Source organism: Ctenocephalides felis, unplaced genomic scaffold (genome assembly GCF_003426905.1).
Source record: "Ctenocephalides felis isolate EL2017-DRISC unplaced genomic scaffold, ASM342690v1 CF-g0.4_SCAFFOLD_03570, whole genome shotgun sequence".
Taxonomy (NCBI): domain Eukaryota; kingdom Metazoa; phylum Arthropoda; class Insecta; order Siphonaptera; family Pulicidae; genus Ctenocephalides; species Ctenocephalides felis.
In genome coordinates, this window is record NW_020539724.1 from 15,389,931 (window position 1) to 15,415,865 (window position 25,935).

A 25,935-nucleotide genomic window follows, 5' to 3' on the forward strand; every position below is an offset into this window, starting at 1 on the left:
TTACAAAATATTACAAATATACTCATATAAAATTAGTGCGATCACAATGTTTTAAATCTATATTATATAATGATAATAATATAATATTGTCTTGATAAATAAATTTAATCAGCTCAACAAATGGATGACAGTTTTGACTTAAGGACTTAAGTTTTCGACGATTTCGCATTTTACCAACATAAGTTTACGGCTGTCATCTGTTTACAACACAACAGGTTGACATTGAAATGAAATATAAAATTTCAAATATTTAATCGGCAAACTAATGTTCTAAATTTTAATTTAGAATTTTGATTGCTTTATTTATAAATGCAAATTAGGACAATATAAACGACTATGACATTAGACGCGAATTTAAACGCCGATATATTTCGGAGTGTTATTTTGAATGGAGCTAATCACTCAAATAAATATTTCTTGCATGATTTATTAGAAATTAACGATGGTCTGTATATCCTACAACATGTTTAATATTATTTTTTTATATATCTAATATATTCTATGCTCAAAGACAATACTGTCCTGCTGTGCTCAAACGACATAGTTAGCAGATTCCAAAATGGTCTGCTCTCGCTCTATAAATCTCCAGAAGATTTATTGAAACAGAATGTCCTTACTTCTCTGAAAGAAGAAGTAACATCAAGTGCAGCTGCATTTATAAATAGCAATCTGGTATGTTTATATCCTTCAGTTATTCTTCAATTATTTTGATTTATTTTATCTTTAGATTTTTGTTGCTGAAGACTCTGGTGTAATGAAATTGCACACTACAGACTCATATGATGGCAAAAATGGAAAACTACGAACTGTATCTAAAACATCAGCACATCAAGATATTGTTAATTCTGTTATTAAACTAACAGGTTCAACTAACTGTGTCACAGCTGGAAATGATTTGGAAATAAAAGTAATTATTTTGAAAACACTAATACTGAAGTAAATAAATTTAGTAATTCGTATTATTTCTGCTATAGATTTGGGATACAGATTACCTTCAAGATAGGTTTGCAGCAATACATAGTTTTTATCCAGCTCATAGAGATTTCATTACTGATTTGACAGTGAACGATTGTGAAGTAAATACTTTTGGCTCTTGTTCCAATGATCACATAAGCTTCTTGTGGGATTTGCGCAAAAGTACTCCAGCCACAGGTAAATTGATACATGGAATGGTCAAATTGTCTAAACTTTATTTTAGCTTTGTGTTTTTACTTTTCTATTTGAATTCTAAACATGATTATATTTTTTACAGGTTTATTCAAGAGTGAACATGGCCTGAAATGCATAAATTGGCAACCTGAATCTAATGTGGTGGCATTGGGAGATTGTGATGGCACAATATTTTTGGTGGATACCCGATATCCAGGAGCTGTATTTAAAAAAATTCCTTGTTTCACAGCAGAGCTTCACAAGATAGAATTTTGTCCATCAAAGTATGTATTGAATTATTCCAATAATTCCTCTTTTTTTAAATAGTTCTATATTTCATAATTATTTACAAGATTGTTCTATACAATTTGATCATGTTTTTTCTTTAATTTCTTTGTTCATATTGTTAATTATTGTTCATATTTTTAGCACAAAACTTCTAGCTGTTTGTGCTGATGATACAGCAGTTAAAGTAATAGATATTGAAAAGGATAATCCCGATTGCATTATTTATGAAGAAAATAGTCATACCGGTTTAGTACGGGGTCTTGCTTGGAATAGAGAGTCTCAGGAGTTGTATACCTGTGGATATGATAATAAATTAGTAACGCATTCTATTGAGCTGTGATGAATATAAGGATTCATTCTTTTAAATAAACTTTTTAAATTGTTTCATTTTTTGTTTTAATTTTTTCCCAAATTCATTTGTGAGATCTATGAAATTTCAGAATACTGCAACTAATATATATATATATATATATATATATATATATATATATATATATATATATATATATATATAAATATCAGGTGGGCAATGATGTACAAATTTTAGTTACAAAATTATTACTATTCATGGAATTCTCTAATGTATTGCCCATTTTGATCAACAACCTTTTGCCATTTTTTAACCAGCATTTTAATTCATAAAACTTCTGATCTCTATTTTAAAAAAAACCTTAATAAATTTGACACCATCATCATTATTAATTAAACTCGTATGGTGGAGTACCATAATCTATTTCAACAATTAGTAACAGTTTGATTCAAATCTCTTAGTTCCCATATTTAACATATTCTATATATTAGATTATAGAACTTGCTATTTATATTATAAATATATAAATAATATTTAGTACTTACTGTCTACACACTGTTTTGAATTTCCCCAGATTTATGTGGAATATTATTGTTAAGATTCACAGAAGCTACATGGTCGGCACCTGGCTGTTGCTGCACCTTAATAAAAGAATGAAAATAGCAATTAAATAATTTCAAAATTCTACTCTATATAATTTCATATAGATAAATTATACCTGTGGTATTTGATTGCCCTGGCCTACTTGCTTACTTCCTTGAGATATATTTTGTTGTTGTGTGTTAACATGCTGATTATTTTGTTGTTGATTTATCTGATTACTATTTATTTGCTGGTTTTGCTGATTATTTAATTGTTGATTCTGATTATTAAATTGCTGATTTTGTTGATTATTCAATTGTTGATTCAACTGATTATTGAATTGTTGGTTTTGCTGATGATTTACTTGTTGATTTTGTTGATTATTCAATTGTTGATTCAGCTGATTATTAAATTGTTGGTTTTGCTGATGATTTACTTGTTGATTTTGCTGGTTAATGAATTGTTGATTTTGTTGATTAATTTGCTGGTTGGGAATTGCATTACCATGTGGAGGTGGCTGAGGTGGAACTCCATGTTGGGCTTGGTTATAAATCTCATTCATTTGCGCCTGATGAACCTGGTTTGGGTGCATATTTTGATAGTTTGGATGTCCTTGTGGTGGAAACTGAAATAATTAAAAATATAAAGTTTAATACAAATGAACTAGAAATAAGACTTGTAGTGATTTAGGTTACAGAGAAATTACAATTTAAATCTTGTAACACATGCAATAAGATAATCATACATTTTATACTGCAAATATACATTAAATAAATGTAACATTACAAAAATTACATACCTGTCCATTAGGAGGCATTTGTCCTGGATGACCATAAGGATTTGGGGGTAGCTACCAATAAAGCAAAATCATAATGCATATCACACAAAAAACTACTAATGATAAGAATTGTAGCTAGTTTTGAAAACAGAAATCATTGTTAATTTACTTATAAAAAGTAAAGACAAACAATTAATATTTAAGAATTGTTATAAGAAATAAGTTATTTGATTTAATTACCAAAATATTCACTCTAAAATATCAAATCAGTTTTACTATTTAGGAAGAAAAATTAACAAATGCGATATTAATTAATAAGATGATATTTGTAAAAACTATTAGATAATCTAATAGTTTATATACATTAAAAACATTATATTAACTAACTAAACGAGCAGTGCATACTAACTAATATTATGTATGCAAACAGTGTAATTTTTCAAAATTTGAAAAAAAAACTAATCAAAAATGTAGTGAAATACTTACCATTTATTTTTAGAATTCAGTTAATTTAAAATTAATGATTAATTAGCCAAATATATCAACTATCATTTAGATATTTTGTTATTTATACAAAAAAACTAGCCACACAAGACAAAATGTACATAAAGTAAACATACCATTCCTTGTTGAATCATGCGCTGAATTTCTTCTTGTCTTCTCCTTTCGAATTCTTGATACTCTTCGTGTGTATAAATTTTTTGAGTTTCCAAGGTGTCCCAACCTTGATCTCTTTGGAACTCTTCACGTTTAGTTTGGTCAAAGAATTCCTTATAACTGAAAGGAAAAGACTATGTGAAATGCCATTCCTAAGTATTTGTATTGCAATAATAGATAGTATTTGTCAAATGCTAATTGATAATTATAATTGTAATTATAATATATATAAATATTAAATATCACTAAAGTACTTTCTAACAATTTGCATCCAAACAAACTACTGCATTCTCAAACTCTCTTATCAAATTCATCCAGTAAAAATAATATTTACTTCTAATTTATAAAAAAAAAAAAATTGTATTAGAATAGCAGTAATAACTATAAATTGCTACTGATTACTATATAGCTCACCTTATTAAACCGTCTCTGTTAGTATCAGCCTCTGCAAACACATGCTCCCTCATCCTCTCCATTTCTTCAGCCCGTTCCCTCATATCATCTTCTGGAGCACCCTGCTGGTACAATTTATCCAATTCTTTCAAAAATAAAGCTTTTACTTCATTTTCATCCCAAACACCATTGCCATCAAGATCTGATAAAATGATTGAAAAATTAGTTTATTATTCTTAATCTTCAATTATTATTATTCAATTTTTTCCTTTACCATGTAGCATGAAGAAAGTTCTTGGATCAAAATTTTGATTTTCCATATGATCCTGCTTTTCCCAAACTTCTTCTAATTGTTGTTTACTTCCAGGATGATGTAACTAACAAATTATAAAAAATATATAGAGATTATTTTCAAATTTGTTTAAATTTTCAATATTTTTTTAAAAAAAGCTTACAGGTTCATGTTTCTTGTGTTTTTCTTCTTGATCTTTTAATTCCTTTTCATATTCTTTCCTATGTTCTTCATCCATTGATTTTAATTTCTCCTGCTTCTCAAACTCCTTCTGCATTTCATATTCCTAGAAAATAAAAAAATAAAATAACAAATAAAACTAAGCCAAAGAACATTATAAATGGCTACTTTACAGTATGTAAATTGTATTTCATATTAACTATATTTTATTACTATTACCTTAAACTCTTGCCTTCTTTTCTTGTCAGCTTCTGCAAGATCTGCGGTTGTTTTTAAGATAAGTTTTTTCAAATCTTCCACTTCAAAAGTGTGTTCATTTGTATGATCTAAATGTTCTTTGATCTTTAAATGCTCAGTATCAATATCATTTGTTAATTCAAATTGTTTTGTGGCCAAGTGACGCAGTCTTTCCAGCTCTTGCCTTTTAAGTTCATCTAATTTTGTTCGAACATTATGATTTACGTATTCTAGCTCATGAGCAATTTTTCCCGTCTAGAAAAAAATCATATAAGTGATAAATTATATTTATCTGGTTAAATATATTTAAAATATAAATTCAATGAAAATATTTTGATCTTTCCTTTTAGGGATAAAAATAATGAATAAATATTCTAAAAGAATGAAATTAGTCTACTGTAACAAAATATTTACATTTAATGATAAATAAATAATAATAAATGTAAAATAGATAAGTATGATTAATGAAAAAGCATATTAAAAGCATTATATATTTAAATTGAGTTGCAAAAAATCCAAAGTATTGATAAAAGTCACAATAACAGATAATTAGTTGAATTTTAATGTTTTTGCATAGATATCCATATTTAGAAACCATAAAATTAATCAGTAAGTAAAATAGAATTAAATGAATGCAAATCAACAAGTATGCTATAAAATAGTTATTTTATACCATTTTAGCATGTTATATTTTTAATGCTCTTAACTTGTTAATTAATTGCTTTGCAATCAAATATAAGGACAGCAATTGAATCCTTCGTAAATTTATTTATGAAACTATGAAATAATTGAATGTAAATGGCATTGTATCATTAGGGAAGATGCCATACTAAATTAGCAAATCAGATTTTCTGGCAAAAACATGAACTTTTTCTTAATCATAAGTTAAGTTAAAAACAAAACAGGTATATCTTACCCTAATATCGACTTCTTCAGCCTTAGTCAATTTTTCTCTGAATTCTGGATCACTCTCTAGCGCTTGCACAACTTCTTGCAGGTACCTATGGTATTCCATGTATTCACTGAGGTCTCCTTCTTGGGCATCCTGGTTATTAGCATCATTGGGGGCTTCTCCTGGTTTCTTAGTAGTCACTGGTGCACATGTGGTGTACTGTAGTGCTACCAGCGAGATGACCACTAGTAATGGAAGAAGATTCATTGTCTGTGAAAAAGAATAAAAGGTAAGTGTATGCAAATTAATATTCATATATTAATCTACTTTCAAGTATTGGTTAACTCAATTAAATGAAATGAATTAAATCTAATATTTAAAGTATTTCCTTACACAAAGATTAAATTTTGGATAAATATGATCCCAAAAAAACTCTTGTGTTTAGTAAATATTTCCATAATAAAATATTGAATGATTTGCTTAAATCTATAAATTTGTATTCAAATAGCTTCCTTGATAATAGATTAGTTTTGGGGCAAATATGACTACAAAAAGTACTTTTGCGTTCAGTGAATTTGTCATACATCAAGAAAGTTAATAATATTAAATTATATATATATATATATATATATATATATATATATATACTATCTTTGAAAGTATAATATTAATGATACACATGTTTCAAGACTAATTTTGTCTCATTTTCAGTGCAAATAAAAATAGCTATGTAAGAAAACAATGCAGACTGAAACACCAAGTAAAAAGAAATATTTTATCCACAATTTTGTATTTTAGGTTTAGGTTTTACCAAAGGTTGCCTTATACCACTTAACAAAAAGGCAATGATTAAACAAAAGGATACCAACTTCCTACCCATGTAATATACAGAAAATATAAATATTCCTTGACTATGTTTTAAACTTAGTAAAACAGAAACAATTTCATCTCATTGCCATCCCTTACCCCAAAATATTTATTAAAATACTCTTGCACAATTGTAAATACAGTTTAACAGTTGTTGAAATACTGGAACTACTAATAGGATTTGAATATAGTTTTGTGATGGTCATAAAAGCACTTGGTTATAAGATTATATTAAAATTTACATGCCTCATTTTTTAATATTTTTAATGATAGGGATTAGCTCACAGAGTAGCGTTCCCGATTGACACACAGAAGGTTCTGAGTTCGAATCTCTGGCAAGAATTTGAAAAATATTAAGTAGTTAAATTTCAATTATAATAGAATTATGAATTGTAACAACAAATATGTATGTAGAAATGTTCAGAAACATGTATTAAAGTTTAAGAAATAGAATTAAGTGAACTTAAAGTAGTAGAAAAAGGAAGAAGGAAGAGATATCTTATAGTATTTTGCACTGAATGATCTTGATGTAAGTTGAAACATATGAATATAATACTGTTTGTAATTTTTATGTACTGTGTTTTTTGATTTGTGTTATGCCTAAACTAATTCACTGATATATATATATATATATATATAATATATAAAATATATATATATATATATATATATATATATATATAACACTTCAATCGAAAGAAAACAAAATATATTTTTTATAGAAATTTCCATATTGCTGAACATCGTAAAATCCAAATAATCCATATTAGTATCAAGTATTTTAAAATGAAAATAGCTTGTGATTCAAAATAAATTCATTCCATACATATATAAATAAGAATTGAAAGAAATAATTGCATCATTTTTGAAATTAGTTTTCTCGGTCTTTTCAAGAAACAATAAAATAATGATATAAATCATTGATTTTACTCTTGATAAGTTAATATTATATATAAGGTGGCTCTAAAATCATATAAAATAAAACATCATTGTATTTAATGATCATTATGTTATTGAACTATATGCATTTGTGTAAACAATAAAATAATTTGATAATATTTAAGATAAGCCAATGAGGTCATTTCTTCAGCAACAAAATGATGCAATAATTTTTTTTGTGGAAATGAGTTCTGTTTATTCTACATTACTTGTAGTCATTGGTTAATATTTAATAACTAATAAATAAAATCAGCTAACATCAATATTTGCAAAAACATGAGACAAATTTTGATGGATGACATTGTAAATTAAGTGGTTGATACATTTCACTTTTAACATGATTTGTTCACACACAATTTATTTATATAGTTAAAGCCTTACATATATTTATATTGTTTATAAATAATAATTATGTTATTAACTTACTCTTGTGATTATTTACTGATTCATGGGTGAAATATATAGTTTTTAATGCACTTTTAGCAAAATTGGATCACGAAACGTTTATTTTCTATGCACGAAAAAAAAACGACTAGCACAAGAACACCACGTAAGTAGAAGCAAAAGACGATTACTAAATTTGCAGTAATTTTCTTTATTTGACGTTTGCACAAGAGTGAAGTTCGTTAATGTCATTTTATTTGCAGGTTTGCCAATCGCCATCTATACTCGACCAGAAGAACTAATTTGACAATTAAGATTAGATTCTTATCAGAATACACGTGCGATAACGCTTTCTATGCTTTCGGCGTTCAACTTGTTTAATAATTTAAAAATAAACATTCTTCGCAATATGAGCACCCTGGATAAAGCCAAACAAATCGCAGCTTACAAAGCCGTCGATGAATATGTAAAAACAACTCAGTAATAGGCATTGGCAGTGGATCTACAGTCGTTTTCGCAGTAGAAAGGTTAGCAGAAAAAGTAAAAACAGACAACTTGCAAATTGTCTGCGTTCCTACTTCTTTCAATCGAGACAACTCATCATCAAGCACAATCTAACACTTGGTGACTTAGAAATCTACCCAAAATTAGACTGTGTCATCGATGGTGCTGATGAGGTAGATGCTAAACTCACCTTAATCAAAGGCGGAGGAGGTTGTTTGCTACAAGAAAAAATAGTCGCATCATGTGCACAAAAAATGGTTGTCATAGCTGACTACACAAAAAATTCCTCCAAACTCGGTGACCAGTACAAAAAAGGAATACCGATTGAAGTAGTTCCTATGGCTTATCGACCGATCAAAGATAAAATTGAACAAACCTTTGGAGGCACTGTTGTCCTACGAACTGCTGTTGCCAAAGCCGGTCCTTGTGTTACTGATAATGGAAATTTCATATTAGATTGGAAATTTGTTAATCAAGATGTAGATTGGAGTGAAATCGATACTAAAATTCATTTAATTCCTGGCGTTGTTGAGACCGGGTTGTTTGTAAATATGGCAGAAAAAGCTTATTTTGGAATGGCTAATGGAGATGTTAAAGAACAATGTTGAATCAATATTTGTTATAATGTAGTTGCTATAGATTTATATTTTTATACAAGTATTTTTAATAAAAAGAATTCAAACATTCTTTTATTTGTATAATTTATATGGAAAACTGAAAATAAATCTGTACTATAATTATTTTCCTTACAGGCACAATTATTTTTCTATTCAATTATTAACAGCAAATGTATTTATAAATTCAAATTATATATTTTTGATATTACATAATTTATAAAAAATGTGTGAAGGAAATAAAGTACATTATTATAACTTATTTGCACAACTAGAATCATATCTTATATAAATGCATTAAAATATGATCTCTAGATTAATAAAAATGGAAGACTATTGTGATATAGCTGTTGTAAATTTTAAATCTAATTTTCTATACATTAAACGTGCACATAAGCTATATCTGTCATATATTCAACATGCAAAATATTTGTATAAAACACTTACAACTGAACACAACGTTAAAATTAGTAACAAGTAATATCACTTATTAATAAAAATATTTTTTATAAAACTAATAATATATTATAAATTATAATTGTGCTGATTTATTAATAGGATTTTGAATTTCTTAGATATTTTATATATATTATTGTTAATCTATAAATATATTAATCTTTTTCATTAATAAATAAATGTAATTCATAGGGGATATTATTTGAGATTTTTAATGATTGCACAAAATATCATTTATACTCAAAGTGTTTAAACTCTCACAACAATCAAGCTTTACGAATTTGCTGCTTTGATAAATTGACTATTCTTAATAATCACTTGTTTTACAACCATTTTTATGTTTATAGAAAAATATAAACTTAAACTACAAACTAATAGGAATAACATATATCGAATCATATTTTAAGTATACAATTGTATGCTTGTATTAATATTGTCAATAATATTTAATTTAACTATTATTTTATTGCAAAGTGCATGGGTAAACATATCTATCTTGCATTAAACGATATTAGAAAATGTTATCAGAAAATATTTAAATATTTCTGATATATATATATATATATATATATATATATATATATATATATTTCATAGCCAATGCATCAAAATAAAATTATTTGAAATTGTATAGTTTTGTGAATAAAATGAATACACATTTATAAATATGTATGTATAAGTAAAATATATAAAAGAACTTTGTATATTTACAATTTTAAATAATTTATACTTTATTTAGCATGTTCATTATATATTATTTTCATTATAGAAAGACTATTAAATTTATATATGAATATATATTTAAGTTTTTCTAGATATCTATTATTATTTATGATTTTATTTTTCTAAACTAAGAAACTCCTTTATTCTCAAAAAAAACATATTCGATTATAAATATTTTTAAATAAAAATTTAAATGGTTTTTTGAGAATAAAAAGGGGCTTTTAATTGACAAAAATAAAATCATATATATATATATATATATATATATATATATATATATATACAAATTTATTTTTGTTCATTGAAGTTAATAAATATGATTTTCTAATATTTTATGTACCCATACACTTTTGTTTAGAATTCTAATCTCATAAATACGTTTTAAATTTTTAAAACAAATTGCACATCTGGTTATTTGAAAATTAAACCTAAACATTTTTCAGGGTAATAAAAATCTACAAACAAATTGTTAATTATAAAATCTATTATTTCAATTTGATATATGTAGATACGTCATTTTAAGTATTCAAATAAATATCACACTGGCAAGCACAATGCACTTGATCTTCACAACGATCGTGAAAAAATTAACTTAAATATATTACATATAACTTACTTGTAGCATATTTACTTTTGTCGACAGTGCTTTCTAGAATAATTGATTATATAACTAATAAAGTTTGAACTAGTTTAGTTGATAACCTAAATTTCTGTTATAAATGTTAACATATATAAAGATATTAGCGCAAAACATTGGATTCAAGTAATCGTATAAAAATATTTATGCTATTTCAACATACATATAATAGATATATAAAATTTATCATACGTCATTCAGTAGAGTAATAATAAATAAAGATAAGTCATGAAATCTTTTCATATAATTGCACAATAGTATTGAACACATGCTAGAATTTATAATTCTCTAAATTTTAAAAAACAAGTATGTGCTGATATATATTAGTTACTAATATTGAAATAAACTATATTTTTTATAAGTTTTCAATCAATTTTCAACAACTACTTCTTGAGTTTTATTTTCTTTTTTGAGTTTGTAACTGTAGCGAAAGCCTTAATAAATTTATATCATTCTTAATTTGTCGAGAACTAAATATATCATTTATATAACTTACAGTCAAATTACTGGTTACATATCTTCATACATTAAAGGTTTCTGAAGACTCTGAGGGTTTTTCATAAGAAAATCAATTTCTTTAAACCTCCTTGGTAATCAAATTAAAACTTTAAACCATAAATAACTCTATGATCTGATTGTGTGGAGGTACGGCTGCCCTCTGTACCTTGTCATGGTCGGCTGATATTACTGGTGCAACTGCTGGTCCTCCCATCGTTAAGCAATCAGCTGATATCTGAAATACAGATTTAATCAAAACATTTTATTCAAACATCTTGTAATTAAAATTCCTAATTTAAAATGGGGCAAGTTTTAAAATAATCTATAATTTTATAAACAGTATGGGAAAATGATGTGTATAAATATAATTTTTCAAATAAAAACCAAAACTTTCTACATGGAAGAGAATGATGACCTATACCTATACTATAATCTTTGGGAACAAAACCTAAAAGATGTTCAGACTTTTTCAGTCATCTTTCTTAATTTTCTATTTTTTTTACTACTTTGGCACTCTCACACATACTTTTCACACTTTTGGTGTCACACAATTCAGAATGACTTGATCCAAAATTAACAATGATCAGAAGTTGATTAGTTGCCTTACCAAAGCAGGCTGAGTTTGAATTGCAGGCTGTAGTCCTCCATAATAACTTGTTGGTGAAACTGGTGGACTTGGGTAGCCCCAGTAAAATATTGGAGGCGGATAAAAGGCAGGATGTCTTGGGGCTGCCAAAGGGCCGTAAGGACTGTAACCGTTAGCTACACCAAATGGCGGAGGTAAAATTGCACCACCTAATAATACAGTAGGAATACATAAATATCATGTCTTCTTTAGGAAAAAATAGAATTTTTTGATCTTATATAATTAACAACTAATATAATTTGGCTCCAACATCAACCTTAGATTACTTCAATGTAATTTACATGAAAATAACTTTGATACACATTAAAAAAAAAAACAGTTCAACAATTGAAATATTATAAATAATTGTTTTATTTGGAACTTCTTATTTTATTAAAATTTTTTATTTGAAGTATCTAATAAGAGAATGTTGAAGCTAACTACTTGCTATAAAATATATACAAAATCTTCTTAATTATACACATATCAATAATATGACCAATAATTTTTTTTTATAATTCAACCAATATAATTCTATTCATAGAAATAAAATAAATTAATATAGGCTTTTATATTAATTTTGTTTTTCTCCAACTTACAATCGGCTTAGGATTATTTAGAGACAAGAAAGAAAAGATTTAGAAGAGCAAAAAAAGTAAAATCTATGAAAAACTGGATTTTCTGATTTTATATAGACTAATTTCTGAAACCACTGATAACTACATTTTACCAATGGCTAAAATTGTTATCCGAGAAGACCTTCCAGCAAAATTTTTTTGACTTTATGGAAGCAAAATCATTTTTCAATAAAATTTATCATCCATAGGCCAAGTTGGATAAAAAGTATACATCTAATCCTTTATATATCCAAATGGTGATCATCAGTAGATTATGATTCCACTAATGGTGATCATCTAGTTATTTGGATTCATAGAAATTTTTCTACCTTGTAGAAAAATCTAGTAAATACGATTCCAAAACTGATGCCATTAAATTAAATTGATTTTTATCAATAAGATGATTAAGTGAATAAATTTAAAAAGCCGATTGCAAAGTCTAGGGCCAAATTTCTATGTACAATTGTTTCTATAACGCTATTTAGACGATATCTTTTTCTTTTAATTAAAAATTTGCCATTGATTAAAATTATATTAATTACACCCATTTCTTGCATATCCCTTGAAACAAAATATACATATTTGATTACATAAAATGATGTTTAACAAATTTCAAATCAATGTATAATTGAATGTGTGATGTACCCCTAAACTAAAATATATAAGTAAAAATTAACATATTATAAAACATTAAGTATTAAGTTTCAACACATGCAAAGAGTCCATATACAGAATTGAAGAGCTAGAATGTATGTAATTTTCAAACGCATTGTATCATATTATATTTTCTAGATTTGATTTCAGATATATTTCAATTACAAATTTCGATTGATTGTTAATAGACAATTATAACGACCGTCCACACCCGAGTTCTTTGACAATCTAATAAAAGCTAATACAGAAGAAATAGCCTTTCCTAATATACATCACATTAGAAGATAGTAAAATAAGCGATATAGACAAGACAAATGCGAAAACATAAGATTTAATTTAATTTTATGTTATTAGTCCAAACAAAGTCTACATTTTCACCAACAAATATAAAGGAAGTGCGCATTGATCGTATGTGTATGTGTTGAAATGGAAGACAAACATATTATTCCTGCTAATTAAGCATAATATCATTTTTAATATGTAATGAATGAAATGTATACCTATTTATATTAATGTGTAGCATCAGTAACATCAAAATAACTAAACATGTTGTAACCAACTAAACCAATAATAAAATAAAGATACACTCATATGATTCACCATATGATTAGAATTGCGATCATACTTGACAGGATAATAATAATTGGACAATAACTTACGCAAGATATCTTTTAAAACCTTAATTTTTACAATTGAACCACTTTTCATAGGCCTATAATATTTTAAGGTGTTTGTTTTGGCCAGCGACTCGATCATAATGTGAAGTTGATGAATCAAAATCCCAGAAGAGTAAACCTATGGTGCTCCTCATCAGAAAACGTCCATTAATCACGTGATCGATTTTTAAGGATTTTTAAAGATTTTTGGCCCCCTCCTTCCCCCTTGGTGATACATGGTGATTTTTAGACCCTATTTGAATAGACCCTCCCCCCTCATGTGATACTTCATGATTTTTTGTCAAACCCCTCCCTCTCCCTTTGAAGACCCACAAGATTAATTCACACCCCCTTAGTTTGTTGCTAAAAAAAGTTAATTTGCAACAAAAAAGCGATTTTGAAAATGTAGTAATTTGAAACCAAACTAATATTTGTTTTAATTAAGGTTATTGGGGAGGGGGGGTATTTGTGGTTGTATGGTAAACGCCTGGCTCTGTAATCACAAAGTCCCAGGTTCAAAGCCACATTTTGGACGTGATATCTATTTTTACTTGCAAATATAGATAAAAATACATTTAAAAGTAAAAATAGTCCTTCCCGGAGCCATTGCTACATCAAGTTGAAAACATTATTACAAAAATTCTAATACAAATATAGATAAAACAACCTTAGGAGGGTTGCCTTTTGAACCTACAACATTTTAGCCGAAGGTTGTCTTAAATATATTTTATTAAAAATTTTGTAATAATATTGAATTATTAACTTGATGCATCAATGCCCCCGGTAAAGGCTATTTTTATTTGGAAACATATTTGCACCTAAATTTTCAAGAAATTATGGATATCAGATAGAAGCATTATGACAACACCTCATAAGAACTCTTAAGATCTGATCTCATAAGATCTTGATCTCTTAAGATCAAGATACATTAAGAACAATGATTCCTATATCAGTTATCCTTTACCAAGTCTGATCACAACTCCACCATTTTATTTGTTCATTACTCTATTTTGAAGTTACCTCCGCCAATATAAACTTTAGATGGCTACAGAATAATTATAATTGAATAAAAAGTAAACACTCACCTTGTACCATATATTTTTTCATAATAAACCATACACCGATTTTCCCATTTTACACATTTTTATTTTTTGAGAAGGGTTTCGACACAATATTTAGGCCACAGTTATGTGTGACATCCAGCAAGCTGCACCAAAAAACCTGACTATGTATATATAGATAAAGTGCGGAATTTGTATGCCCTCGTTTATTAAGATAGTGAAATAGTTAATTGATGGTTGATTTTGTCGGATGATTGTTCTGTTTTGTTTTTCAAATATTATACAATGTTCACCCAAATAGAAATTCACCCTTTACTCGTGAAAGTAATACGAAAATAGAATAAATGATTTAATACATAGGTATATTGTTCAGAGTCTGACGTTTTTACTTCTAAGAACTTCAAAACTTCATAGTATTTATATACTCAATCACATACATATATAAAAATTTAAAAAAAAATGTAAAAATCATAAATGTTTTTAAAGGGTACAGAATATACAATTGTACAAATTATAATGCAAAATCAATGTTTACTGATACATATACAAACTTTAAGTGTAAACTAACAATATAAAACAAGAATAAAACAATACGAAAGCGACGGTACTATAGGTACTATTTGAATTTTTTAAGGGGGTATTTTAATGTAGAAGCACGAACTTTAGATCATTTTTAAATCTTAGTAAAAAAAAGCAATGCATTTTTATTCTATAATCTTTTTTATAATTTCTTTATCAACGTTACAAAAGAAGAATTAGAAAAGGAAATTGAACAAAAACAAGTTAATAATTTCAAAAAATAGCAGTGGTTGAAGTGGGGGGTATCAAAACTATGCCCACGATTGCAACCCTCCTAGTAGTACAAAATAAAAAAAAAAGGTTATTGAAGAAAATTATTAGAAAATAAATGATGTAACAATGTATATAACTATTAAGTTTAAAAAATAAATTTTCGACAAAATGGTAACTGCTTGAAAAAAAATCATTTTTACTACGTTTTTGAGATTCTGGAATTTTTTTAAAAATAGTAAAAATTAAACTTTCGAGATGAGGCTAGTATATACCTGAAAAAAGTCTATAAAAAAGATTCTTCGAAAATTTCAAGTAAATCGGTCAAGTAGAACTCGAGAAATCGTGGGCATCGTATTGAAATAGACGCTTTTGAGAAAAACTATAAATATTGCAAAAAGAGTAAAACTGTAAAGGATTATCATGGTCAAGCAGAAGTATCTCCAAAAATAATTAAAACTTTTAAAAATCTTCTCGTACAGGTATTCTTGAATAGTTAAACTTTGAAAATATGAAAAAAAAGAAAAAAAAACTATTTTTTGACTTTCTACATAAGAAAGAGGGTACCCCTTAATATGATGTTGCACGTTATCCTTCATATGATGTTATAAGAATGTCACCGTTTATAAAAATGTTAATGTATCTTATAGTCCAGTCATTATAGTGAGTTCACCTCGTAGTTCGAGATACCCAGCTGTAAGTCTGTAAATACTTGTATATTGCACCCTAAAAGTTGTCTCAAAACCTACATATGGTAGGGTGTACGCAACATATGTAGGTTTTGAGACAACTTTTAAGGTGCAAAATACAAGTATTTTCAGACTTACAGCTGGGTATCTCGAATTCCGAGATTCTTACCCTAAATGACTGGACTATTACGTTTTTTTTGTAAAACACCGACAATATAAAAATTTTATTGTGTTATACTTGGAACAAAACAGAACAACCACCAAAAACCAACATTTTGTGCTACCATCCTTGTATAAAAACATTTGCAAAATTTTAAATGAGCATATTAGCTTTTAGTTCAATGAACAGTGAACATTACAAAATGTAGTTAAAAACTTGTGTGATCCTCTGATGAAGTGACTTAATACACAAATTGATAATATACTCATTAAAATAATTATAAAATTAAGTTTTATAATTATAAAACTTGTTTTGTTATATATAAACCAGCACATTCAAATTCACGCAAAAATTACCCATGAAGCGAATATTATTAATGACAAACAAATTTTTACGGTAAATAAATTATATGTTTTCTGCAGTAATAATAAAAAAGAGAGGTATTAATCTTATCATTATTATTAGATATATTAATTCACAAAACATCCAAATAAATCATTATCCATATAATATATATAAATGAATATAATACAAATAAAACAAGTACATCATTCAGAGAAAATAACCAGGAAATAAACGGAAGATAAACATGGTTTAATCAAAACAACAGCTTATGTATTCTATAATATCTAAGCCCATCTTAACCATTGGATGCTACCACTCATTGTAACTCTCGCTAGTCAAGTGACGTCTTTCAGAGGAATATCAAAATTATATATATATATATATATATATATATATATATATATATATATATATACATCCATGCATATTCGCACAATAGACCTAATTTGATCATAAAACGTATGAAAATTTGTAACCACAAGTTGAAGATATGCATTCACCCATTATTGTATGTCCGTATTGTGTTCCCATGTATACATACACATATGCTTATGTGTATGCATGCGTGTAAATAAAAAATTTAAATAAATATTTACAATTATTTTTTTATATGTTTTGGCACTAAAAATGTCGTCATTCAGCTAAAATATTACGAGAATAAATACAGTGGCAATAAAATAAAAAATTGAATAAGAATTATGTATACTAGGATAAGAATAGGAATGATAATGTACTAGGAGAAAAATGGAAAAATATAAAAATGATATAAAAAACAAAATTATTAGTATAAAATCCAAAAATATTTTTTATTAAACATATTAATTGGATTTTCAACCTGTGGAGCGCTATCCCCCAGACAGGTGCTAAGTTATAGCACTTTTCAAGTAAAATTTCCAAAAAAAAACGAAAAACTTTGAAATTATATGAAAAATGAATGAAAATATAATTATTTTCATGTACATTTTGACATGATATTCTGTAACCTGATAAATTATTTATAGTATCAGTTAAGTATTTATAAAATTAATTTTTTTACAAAAAAAATTAGAGAGGAGCAGCATTATTTTTCAAAAAATGTGCGGGGCACGGTATAAAAAGGTTGGAAACCACTGCTCTAAGATCAAAATTTTTTCTTTATATAGAACTATAAGAAAGTTTGTATTAAAAGTAGAAATCATATTAAAAGTGTAAAACTTAATGCAAATTCTAAATAAAAGAAAATAATGTTGACCTTAGCAGTTTTGCAGAATCTTGTTTTATTTTTATTAATTTATTTAATGTTCTTCTTTAATTTTGATAGTTATCAAAATTAAATTTTAATTTGTAAATCTCATTAATATTTAAACTTATTTTTTAATTACTTTTTTATTTCTGATTTTTGGTAATTAAAAATGAATTTCAATTTTTTTTAAGTTACTTGATCTACGTAGAAATAATATTCAATTTTTTATTTAAAAACAAAAAATAAACTATAATTTTGTTTCAAATTGAGCTTCTATCATTTTTATAGTTTTTGTCCTATTTTTTTCCCTAATCTGTGTACATTGCATAACGATATATATGTTAAATATTATTTTTGTATTGTTACTGTATTCATTGTTTTCTATTAATTTAGCTGAATGATGACACGTATTGTGTCGAAACGTATAAATAAATAATTGACAATATTTGTTCTTTTAAGTTGATGTTTTAACCGTTATATTTTTCCAAATATATCAACTTAGAAATATATATATATATATATATATATATATATAATGTAATATGTAAGCCACAACATCAATAATATATCAACTAGTGAAAAATATGAAGATTTTATGCCATTGTTATGAACACCTTCTGGCTACTTAATCCAAAATAAAATAAAATAACTAAATATACTACATCAATATTTGATGAGATATATTAATAGAAATTATAATAAATTTGTATTCAAAATTTGCATTAGTATATTGAAATTTTAGATTAGAAAAAAATGTAATTAAACGACTGCCTTATAATTAATAAATCTAGCAATAATCAGCATAAAGAAATTATTTTCATAAAATATATAATGTTCTTTTGTTAATAGATGAATCACAATTTGGCAAAATATTGAAAATTTTGAACCAAATTTAAGAGATAAATGAAAAAATGTTTGACGAAGTTTGACGAAAAATGTTTGTCATTCTATATACTATTTTTTCTATACCTAAATTTAATTTCAAATTAATTATTATTTACCAATATTTGCCCAAGAAAAATTACTAAAATTTGTAGCCACCAATATATCATAATACAATTTGCATTAAATCTTCATATTTTTCAGTCGAAGCATGGTTACATATTTACATAAATATATATATTATATATATATATATATATATATATATATATATATTTGAATAGTCTTGAATTTGATGTTGATATATATGTTTAATTTGAGTTTAATAATCGGGCGTAACATCAATAAAAATATTGATCAATATTTTTATTGATGTTACGCCCGATTATTAAACTCAAATTAAACATATATATATATATATATATATATATATATATATATATATATATCGCGTGTGTTTTATATATTAAAATCATATCAAACTTTCTTCATTGCCGAAAACAATAATTTTATGACAAATGGAAAGTTAGAAACCTCAAATGTCGTCTCCAAAAACTTGTGTTAGTAATATTACATAGATAAAATCCCAGAAACCACCACATGTAACTATTGAAAAAAAAATAATGTATTCATACTTACTACATTTCAATCAGTGTTATGTATTGAATTGAGTGCTTTTTATAGTTTTAGTTAATTATATATAAAAGACCTTTACTAGTCTTTGAATATTTAAAAAAAGCTTCACTAATAACACTGATCACGTGAACAAGGAAAGATTGCATTATAAAGAATTACTACAGACACAACGTCAATCTGTGATGTGGTGCTGAATATTAAATGCAGGATTAGTGCACCAAAAATACAGCACATGAATTATGAAGATTAAAATTGAAAAAAATCAAATTTTGAAACAATCACTAAACCTAGCGAAAGCTACAGACCAGTAGGAGCAATATATTCAAGGCTAACCTTCATACCAATATCAGGACTTCACATTGGAGAAAATGATGGCTTGTAAAATAAAAATGAATTTTCATTGCTTTCTAAATAATTTACCCCTAGTGCTACAAATATGATTTTGTGAGCTTTGTCATGCAAAGTTAATAGCAGGCAGGGTTTGAAAGCTGTAATAATTATACATGTATTAATATAATTTAACATCATTACAAGTTTCCAAAATATTTACGCCAAACCATCATTTTCAACCAGTATTATTTAAAGTATTATGAAAATAAGATGAACATAGATTATATTAAACAAAATTGATTATATATAAGTACTAATATATAACTATCAATAAATATGTCTTTATCTAAAGCTCTGTTCAAAACCAAAATCTAGATTAAATCTTAAATTTACAACCTTCACTTTAAGAAAAATGAACATCGATTATTTCATCGTCTTGATAAAAAAGAATTCATAGTTTATCAAGCAAAATCATATTATAAATGCGGCTGTTGGAAAACACATTTTTATAACAAAATGTTTTAGCTACCATTAAACATTATATTAAAGATTATTAAATGTATATACACAACTTTAATAAGTAAAGTATGTTATTAAATCATGATTATGTAAAGTAGGCAATTCATATTCATGAAACAAACATGGGCAAAAGCACAGACTTTAAGATCTGCATAATTAACATTGTTTTAAAGAAGAAACGTTAAATATAATATAAAGGATGTATTAAACTTCTATATCTAATTTGAACTTTTATAACTATTATATTTTACTAAAACAAGCACTAACCTCTTTATATAGTGATTTAAAAATAAAAATAAATCATTGTAGCTTAAATAATGGTTCAATAGTTATTCAAGCTCAACTAAATTATATTTGTAAGAATCCCTATAAACATTACGTTAATATCACGAATTGTGGATTATCCTAGAAAAGTCCCAAATACCTCATAGTCACATGAACCAAGGAAAACTTTTCTAAGGCATGGAATGATTATATATTTTATGGAATGTTATATCCTCTCAGAAACTTCAGAAACGATAATGTTTGAAGATTAGCAATTCGTGTAAAAGATATCTAACAAAGTTATATTCTAATTAAATCTAATTCAATAGGTAACGAAGATTTAAAATAAACGAATTTTTATATATAAGTACATTAATGTCACAACCGTAATGGAGTGTCTTAGTAAACAGAAATGATAATGCTTAAGAACATTAATCATATAAAAATAGTATTTTTATTAGAAATTTTCTTATCACATAGGTAAATTGCTAACGTCTTACATTAAAGCTGTGCTTATAAAATTCATAACTTGTAAAAAAACTTCTACAAGATACAGCAACAGCGCTATACTAAATTTAAAGAAAATCGTCGAAGGTAAATTTATAATTTGTGAACTGATGCTGTCATGTTTTATTTATATCAACTTGTCACACTTAAAAATCTAAGGAAAAATTTAATTCATAATAATTTTTAATTACGTCACAGTCCTAATTAGCAAATATATGGAAAACATTTCATATTTTCATCCCAATATATTGTAGTCGGGTAAAACTCGAATTAAATTCGCGTTCATGTCGCATAAGAATAATCAAATCTGGTAAATCATAATGGCTAAAGTAAAAAATAAAATAAATTTTAAGATTAAACTTCATAGTACCTAATTCACTTACATGTTAGGGTAAAACTGTGTATAGGCAAGTGAGGACGGAGCCTGAGGCAAAGCCGGGTAAGGGCGTTTATGTAAGCCATGGGTGGACAAATCCCCCGTGAAGGCTTGCTCATACGATCGCTTCAATGGGGCGACGGGCGTTTGAGAAGCCATCTGAGGAGCAACTTGTGGCAAACCGGGGTGCCTTATCAAAGGCAATCTTTGTGGCACCAATACGTAAGGATTTGCGTGAAAACCTGCTTGAGGTAACAAATGACCATAACCCGGCATAGCAGTTGGAAGCAAACCTAAATTAGCAGCGCTGGGTTGCAGCCCTAATAGCCCCGCAGCCGAAGGCGAACCTGCTGCATTTTGTTGAGCCATCGCAGCTGCGACGTTCATATTATGAGCGATTTGAGCAAAGAATAGTTGCTCGTTCTGAGCATTCTGCCTAGCCAACAAGCTCTGCTGCGCTATCATCTGAGCTTGCTGCTGGGCGTATAACGCGGGATTTTCCCATGACAAATTTATAGCCGGCGGCGGTATCAGTTTCTGAGCGTTCTGAGTGGGCGGAGGAATGGAAGTCATAGTGGAGGTCGGAGGAGCAAATGACATTATCGGCGGTGCTACTGAAAATGTATGCGCTAGTGATGTCATTGTCGAAGGCATTGACGACTGTGGTGGAGCTGTCGCAACAGCAGCTGGGAGAGACAAGGAACCGGGTATCAAACCGGCTGCGAGTGGAGTAGGCATTGGAGGAGGTATATTTGTGGGAGGCAATGTTGAAATGTTGACACCAGCGGATGTACTATTCAGGGTGTTAGAAGATGCAGATAATAACATACCGGGTGACAGCAGACCACCTGCCTTCACTGGACTCGTTGGAGCAGGAAGACCGCCTGTCAGTACAAGGTTCATGTCTTCCCCACTGCATTGGAATACCTGGCAAAGCAAATACGAACAATTAAGGCATGAAAACACTAAAATATTTGATCTTGTATTTAATTACCTCAATATAACGCTGCTTTTTCCCAAACACCATATTCCTATGATGTTTCTGCTGAGCGCACATGAATGCAGATTGCTCTGAATCCATCTGAATAAATGCTTCTCCGCTAGGTTGACCCTTAATTTAATTAAGCAACACATATTTATTAACACAATACAGGCAGAAGCAATCAAAATAAATTTTACATACCTGGGCATTGTAGACCATATGAACTCCTTGGAACACAATATTCTTAGCGAAATCTTCTAGAAAATGTAGAATGTGTTCCACTTGGGCTTCGTAAGGTAGCCCGCGCAGTCTGATGCAGTCTTTCAGTGTTCCACTCGTTATCACATGCTAAATTTTATTCACATTAAATATTTGCTATAACAATAGCCTTGTCTATAGAACAATGCACATTGTTGAATATTTTCAACCGCAATATGGTATGAATAAAATAAGCATTTAATTTATGCGTAAGTTCAAATATCTATCGCATTTCTTAGTAATAATATATAAACGCATTGATTAAATTCATTGAAGACTTGCTGAAAGTATGTGAAATATCAGAAGTATGTAGAAATGGAACATTTTTATTTTACATTTACACTTTCGTCGCTTCGAGTTGCTCGAGAGCAACTTAAAATATATAACTTTTATGTATTATAATACCAAATTTCAAGGCTACTTCAAGATCTCAAATAACTATTTCTTTTATGAGATCTTCAAGTATTATAGTTAAAACGCCGTTAAAGCATCTAATAATTTTAAGTTATATTGATCTAATTTATCACATAAGAAATTGGTATGTAAATATGAAAATACTCTGTTAATAACTGTACTCATATACCTGCAGTAAAATATACTTTAACTTTTTATCAACAAGCAGCAAATTTACCACTATCCAAACAATATTACATATACAATATACAATGTATTGTAATTTATATTAATCTTGTAATGGATTGCTAATTAATTTATATGGTAAAATCGTATCAAATTGATCACGTGTTTGTACTGATAAATCCATTAGTACAAATTTATTGAGCCTAGATAATTGATAAAATTTAACTCACCTGTGGTAAAAGTGGCACTTGAGGTAGCTGCGCTATTAGAGGTGGCGCAGGTGTTTCATATGTCTTTGGATCCATAGACCGATTTAAAACCTAAGATAAATTTTATGTTTATTATATTTATCATAATTGATAAACAGGATTTAATAATATAAATGTCATAATGGTTGCAAAATTCTGTATAATCTTACCACTCCTTGTCCTTGTATGCGTCCTAATGAAGCATGACAGAAAAATCAAATTTAATAAAACTACTTAAAAAATTAAAATTCATATGTAAATATAAATATGATTGGAGATGATAACTATGTATTGTTATTTTATTGCAGCTATGTTGTTTATAAAATGTTATTTTTAACTGTAGCAGATGAACTAAAATGAACCGAAATATCAAATAGGAAAGAGAAGGAATAGGGCCCAGTTAAAAAATAAATGTCGCTAGAAGAAAAAATATTCTATGAAAGGAAACGGTTTGTTTATAAACTTAAAACAAAATGTTTATAAATTCAAAACAATTTTTATAAACAAACCGTTTCCCTTCATAGAATATTTTTTCTCCTAGCGGCATCTATTTTTCAACTGGGCCCTATTCCTTCTCTTTCCTATTTGATATTTCGTGACTCATCTACTTGACCTTGATTGAGAATTCAGACTCCGACGATCGTTGATGGGGCAGTATAGCGAACGACTTGTAACGGATAACACATAATGCTAATTTAGGTTTCCATATTTTAGATTTTAAATTGTAACACACTGATGATGAGACAAACCTAGTCTCAAAACGTTTGTAAAATTATTATTTAATAAATTAGTCGAAAAAGAGTTTTGTTTGTTCATATTTCTAGATTAATATATATATATATATATATATATATATATATATATATTATTATTATTATTATTACCTGTTGCACTTCAGCAGTCGTCGATCTGAATAACTCGATGTATCGTGCTCCAATTAATTCGCGATGTTTGGAGAGAGCTTTTGGAGCGTCACTTTCGTCGGCGAACAAAACGAAGGCATCACCAGTAGCCCTGCCGTCTGGTTTCTTCACGAACAAAACGCCCTCTGCACCGTCCAGGACCGTGCAAGGCTGCTCGCCGGCGGAGAAGAAATCCAACTTGAAAGGAAGAATATTTTATATCAAACCCCGCAAAACTAATTGTTAACTGTTGTATTATTTTTCTTTTTCACATTTGTTTTTACATATCATTTTGCATGTTACTATTGATCAGGTGATTGTGATAGACAAGTATACTCTACTGTATACATATTTATTGTGGCAGAATTGTGTGTTGAAGAGACAATCGTATACAACAATTACTATGGCATGAAACAAAACATTTTATAAAATTATAATTTCTATATTATTATTATTTTGAGGGTTACTCCTTACTAATAGAATATACTAATTGATTTAAGTCATCAATTTTCCTGATGAAGATTGAAATAACTTAGTTATAATTTATAAAATAATATTTAAGTTCATATTATTATCATTAAAATATTGTTAAAATTATTTATAACGAATGAAAAAAACTACTATTGAATTACTTTTCTAACATGTCATTATGTTATACAATGTCCCTATTACAAATTTACTAAATGCCCTTAACTGGGCAGTCGTGTAGTATAGTGAATAAAAAAAAAAATTGTTATATATTATAATCACAAGGATAATTTTTCAAAGTGAGAATAATTATGATATTCGAATTGTTATTTACCTATATATGTATCAGAACAACGAGTACTTGTTTGCAACTTTTATATTTATAACTTACTAATGCTTTTTTCAATTGCCAATATATTGACCTTTGTGTTGGAAAATTGAAATTGACTAATTTCAATTTAATGACAAAGCAGTTTGTCAATAAAACTCGTAATTATCAATATCTGGATGATATGTAATTGTTCATTGTAATATTCAATGCAAATCACTGTAATCAGATTTATTGAAACTTGCATATATCATGTTTTTAAATTATTATTAGCACAAAACTTCTCAAAATACACTCATTATGTAAATGGTTTGGGAAACTTCTACAAATAAGAGTTATACTTTTATTAACATTATTAACGTATCTGTACTGTATGGATGTTTTCATTCTTTTTTTTATATAGTCGAAGTTTTGATTGAATTAATTAAATTCATGGTTTGAAAATATTCTACACATAT

At 27.5% G+C, this 25,935-nt stretch overlaps 4 protein-coding genes across 5 annotated transcripts in view; 2 read left to right on the forward strand and 2 right to left on the reverse strand.

Annotated features, from left to right (window-relative positions):
- The first annotated feature begins 200 nt into the window (after positions 1–200).
- On the forward strand, positions 201–1,777 carry LOC113383436 (methylosome protein 50-like). The gene is made up of 6 exons (XM_026621701.1): positions 201–445; positions 512–672; positions 728–907; positions 975–1,152; positions 1,253–1,433; positions 1,579–1,777. The coding sequence occupies exons 1-6, from the start codon at positions 337–339 to the stop codon at positions 1,775–1,777; spliced, it is 1,008 nt and encodes a 335-aa protein (XP_026477486.1). The 5' UTR covers positions 201–336.
- Positions 1,464–8,143, reverse strand: LOC113382834 (nucleobindin-2-like). Its single transcript, XM_026621078.1, has 11 exons — positions 7,991–8,143; positions 5,783–6,028; positions 4,849–5,121; positions 4,613–4,735; positions 4,432–4,534; positions 4,179–4,359; positions 3,728–3,884; positions 3,129–3,179; positions 2,466–2,954; positions 2,293–2,388; positions 1,464–1,731 (listed from the first exon to the last, which is right to left on the reverse strand). The coding sequence occupies exons 2-10, from the start codon at positions 6,023–6,025 to the stop codon at positions 2,296–2,298; spliced, it is 1,713 nt and encodes a 570-aa protein (XP_026476863.1). The 5' UTR covers positions 6,026–6,028; positions 7,991–8,143; the 3' UTR covers positions 1,464–1,731; positions 2,293–2,295.
- A 115-nt stretch (positions 8,144–8,258) lies between these two features.
- Positions 8,259–9,119, forward strand: LOC113382836 (ribose-5-phosphate isomerase). The gene is given in 3 exon segments (XM_026621079.1): positions 8,259–8,415; positions 8,418–8,528; positions 8,531–9,119. Coding segments are annotated over 3 exon segments (753 nt in total). The 5' UTR covers positions 8,259–8,303; the 3' UTR covers positions 9,061–9,119.
- A 2,178-nt stretch (positions 9,120–11,297) lies between these two features.
- LOC113383809 (RNA-binding protein fusilli-like) overlaps positions 11,298–25,935 on the reverse strand; it is a 150,044-nt gene continuing 135,406 nt past the window's right edge. For both annotated transcript variants that reach the window (XM_026622059.1, XM_026622058.1), the window contains 7 exons: positions 24,664–24,879; positions 23,762–23,851; positions 22,896–23,042; positions 22,707–22,823; positions 22,543–22,639; positions 11,988–12,175; positions 11,298–11,615 (listed from right to left, as the gene is read on the reverse strand). In XM_026622059.1, the coding sequence (XP_026477844.1) occupies positions 11,490–11,615; positions 11,988–12,175; positions 22,543–22,639; positions 22,707–22,823; positions 22,896–23,042; positions 23,762–23,851; positions 24,664–24,879 (981 nt within the window). In that variant the 3' untranslated portion in view covers positions 11,298–11,489. The remainder of the gene's footprint in view (positions 11,616–11,987; positions 12,176–22,542; positions 22,640–22,706; positions 22,824–22,895; positions 23,043–23,761; positions 23,852–24,663; positions 24,880–25,935) is intronic.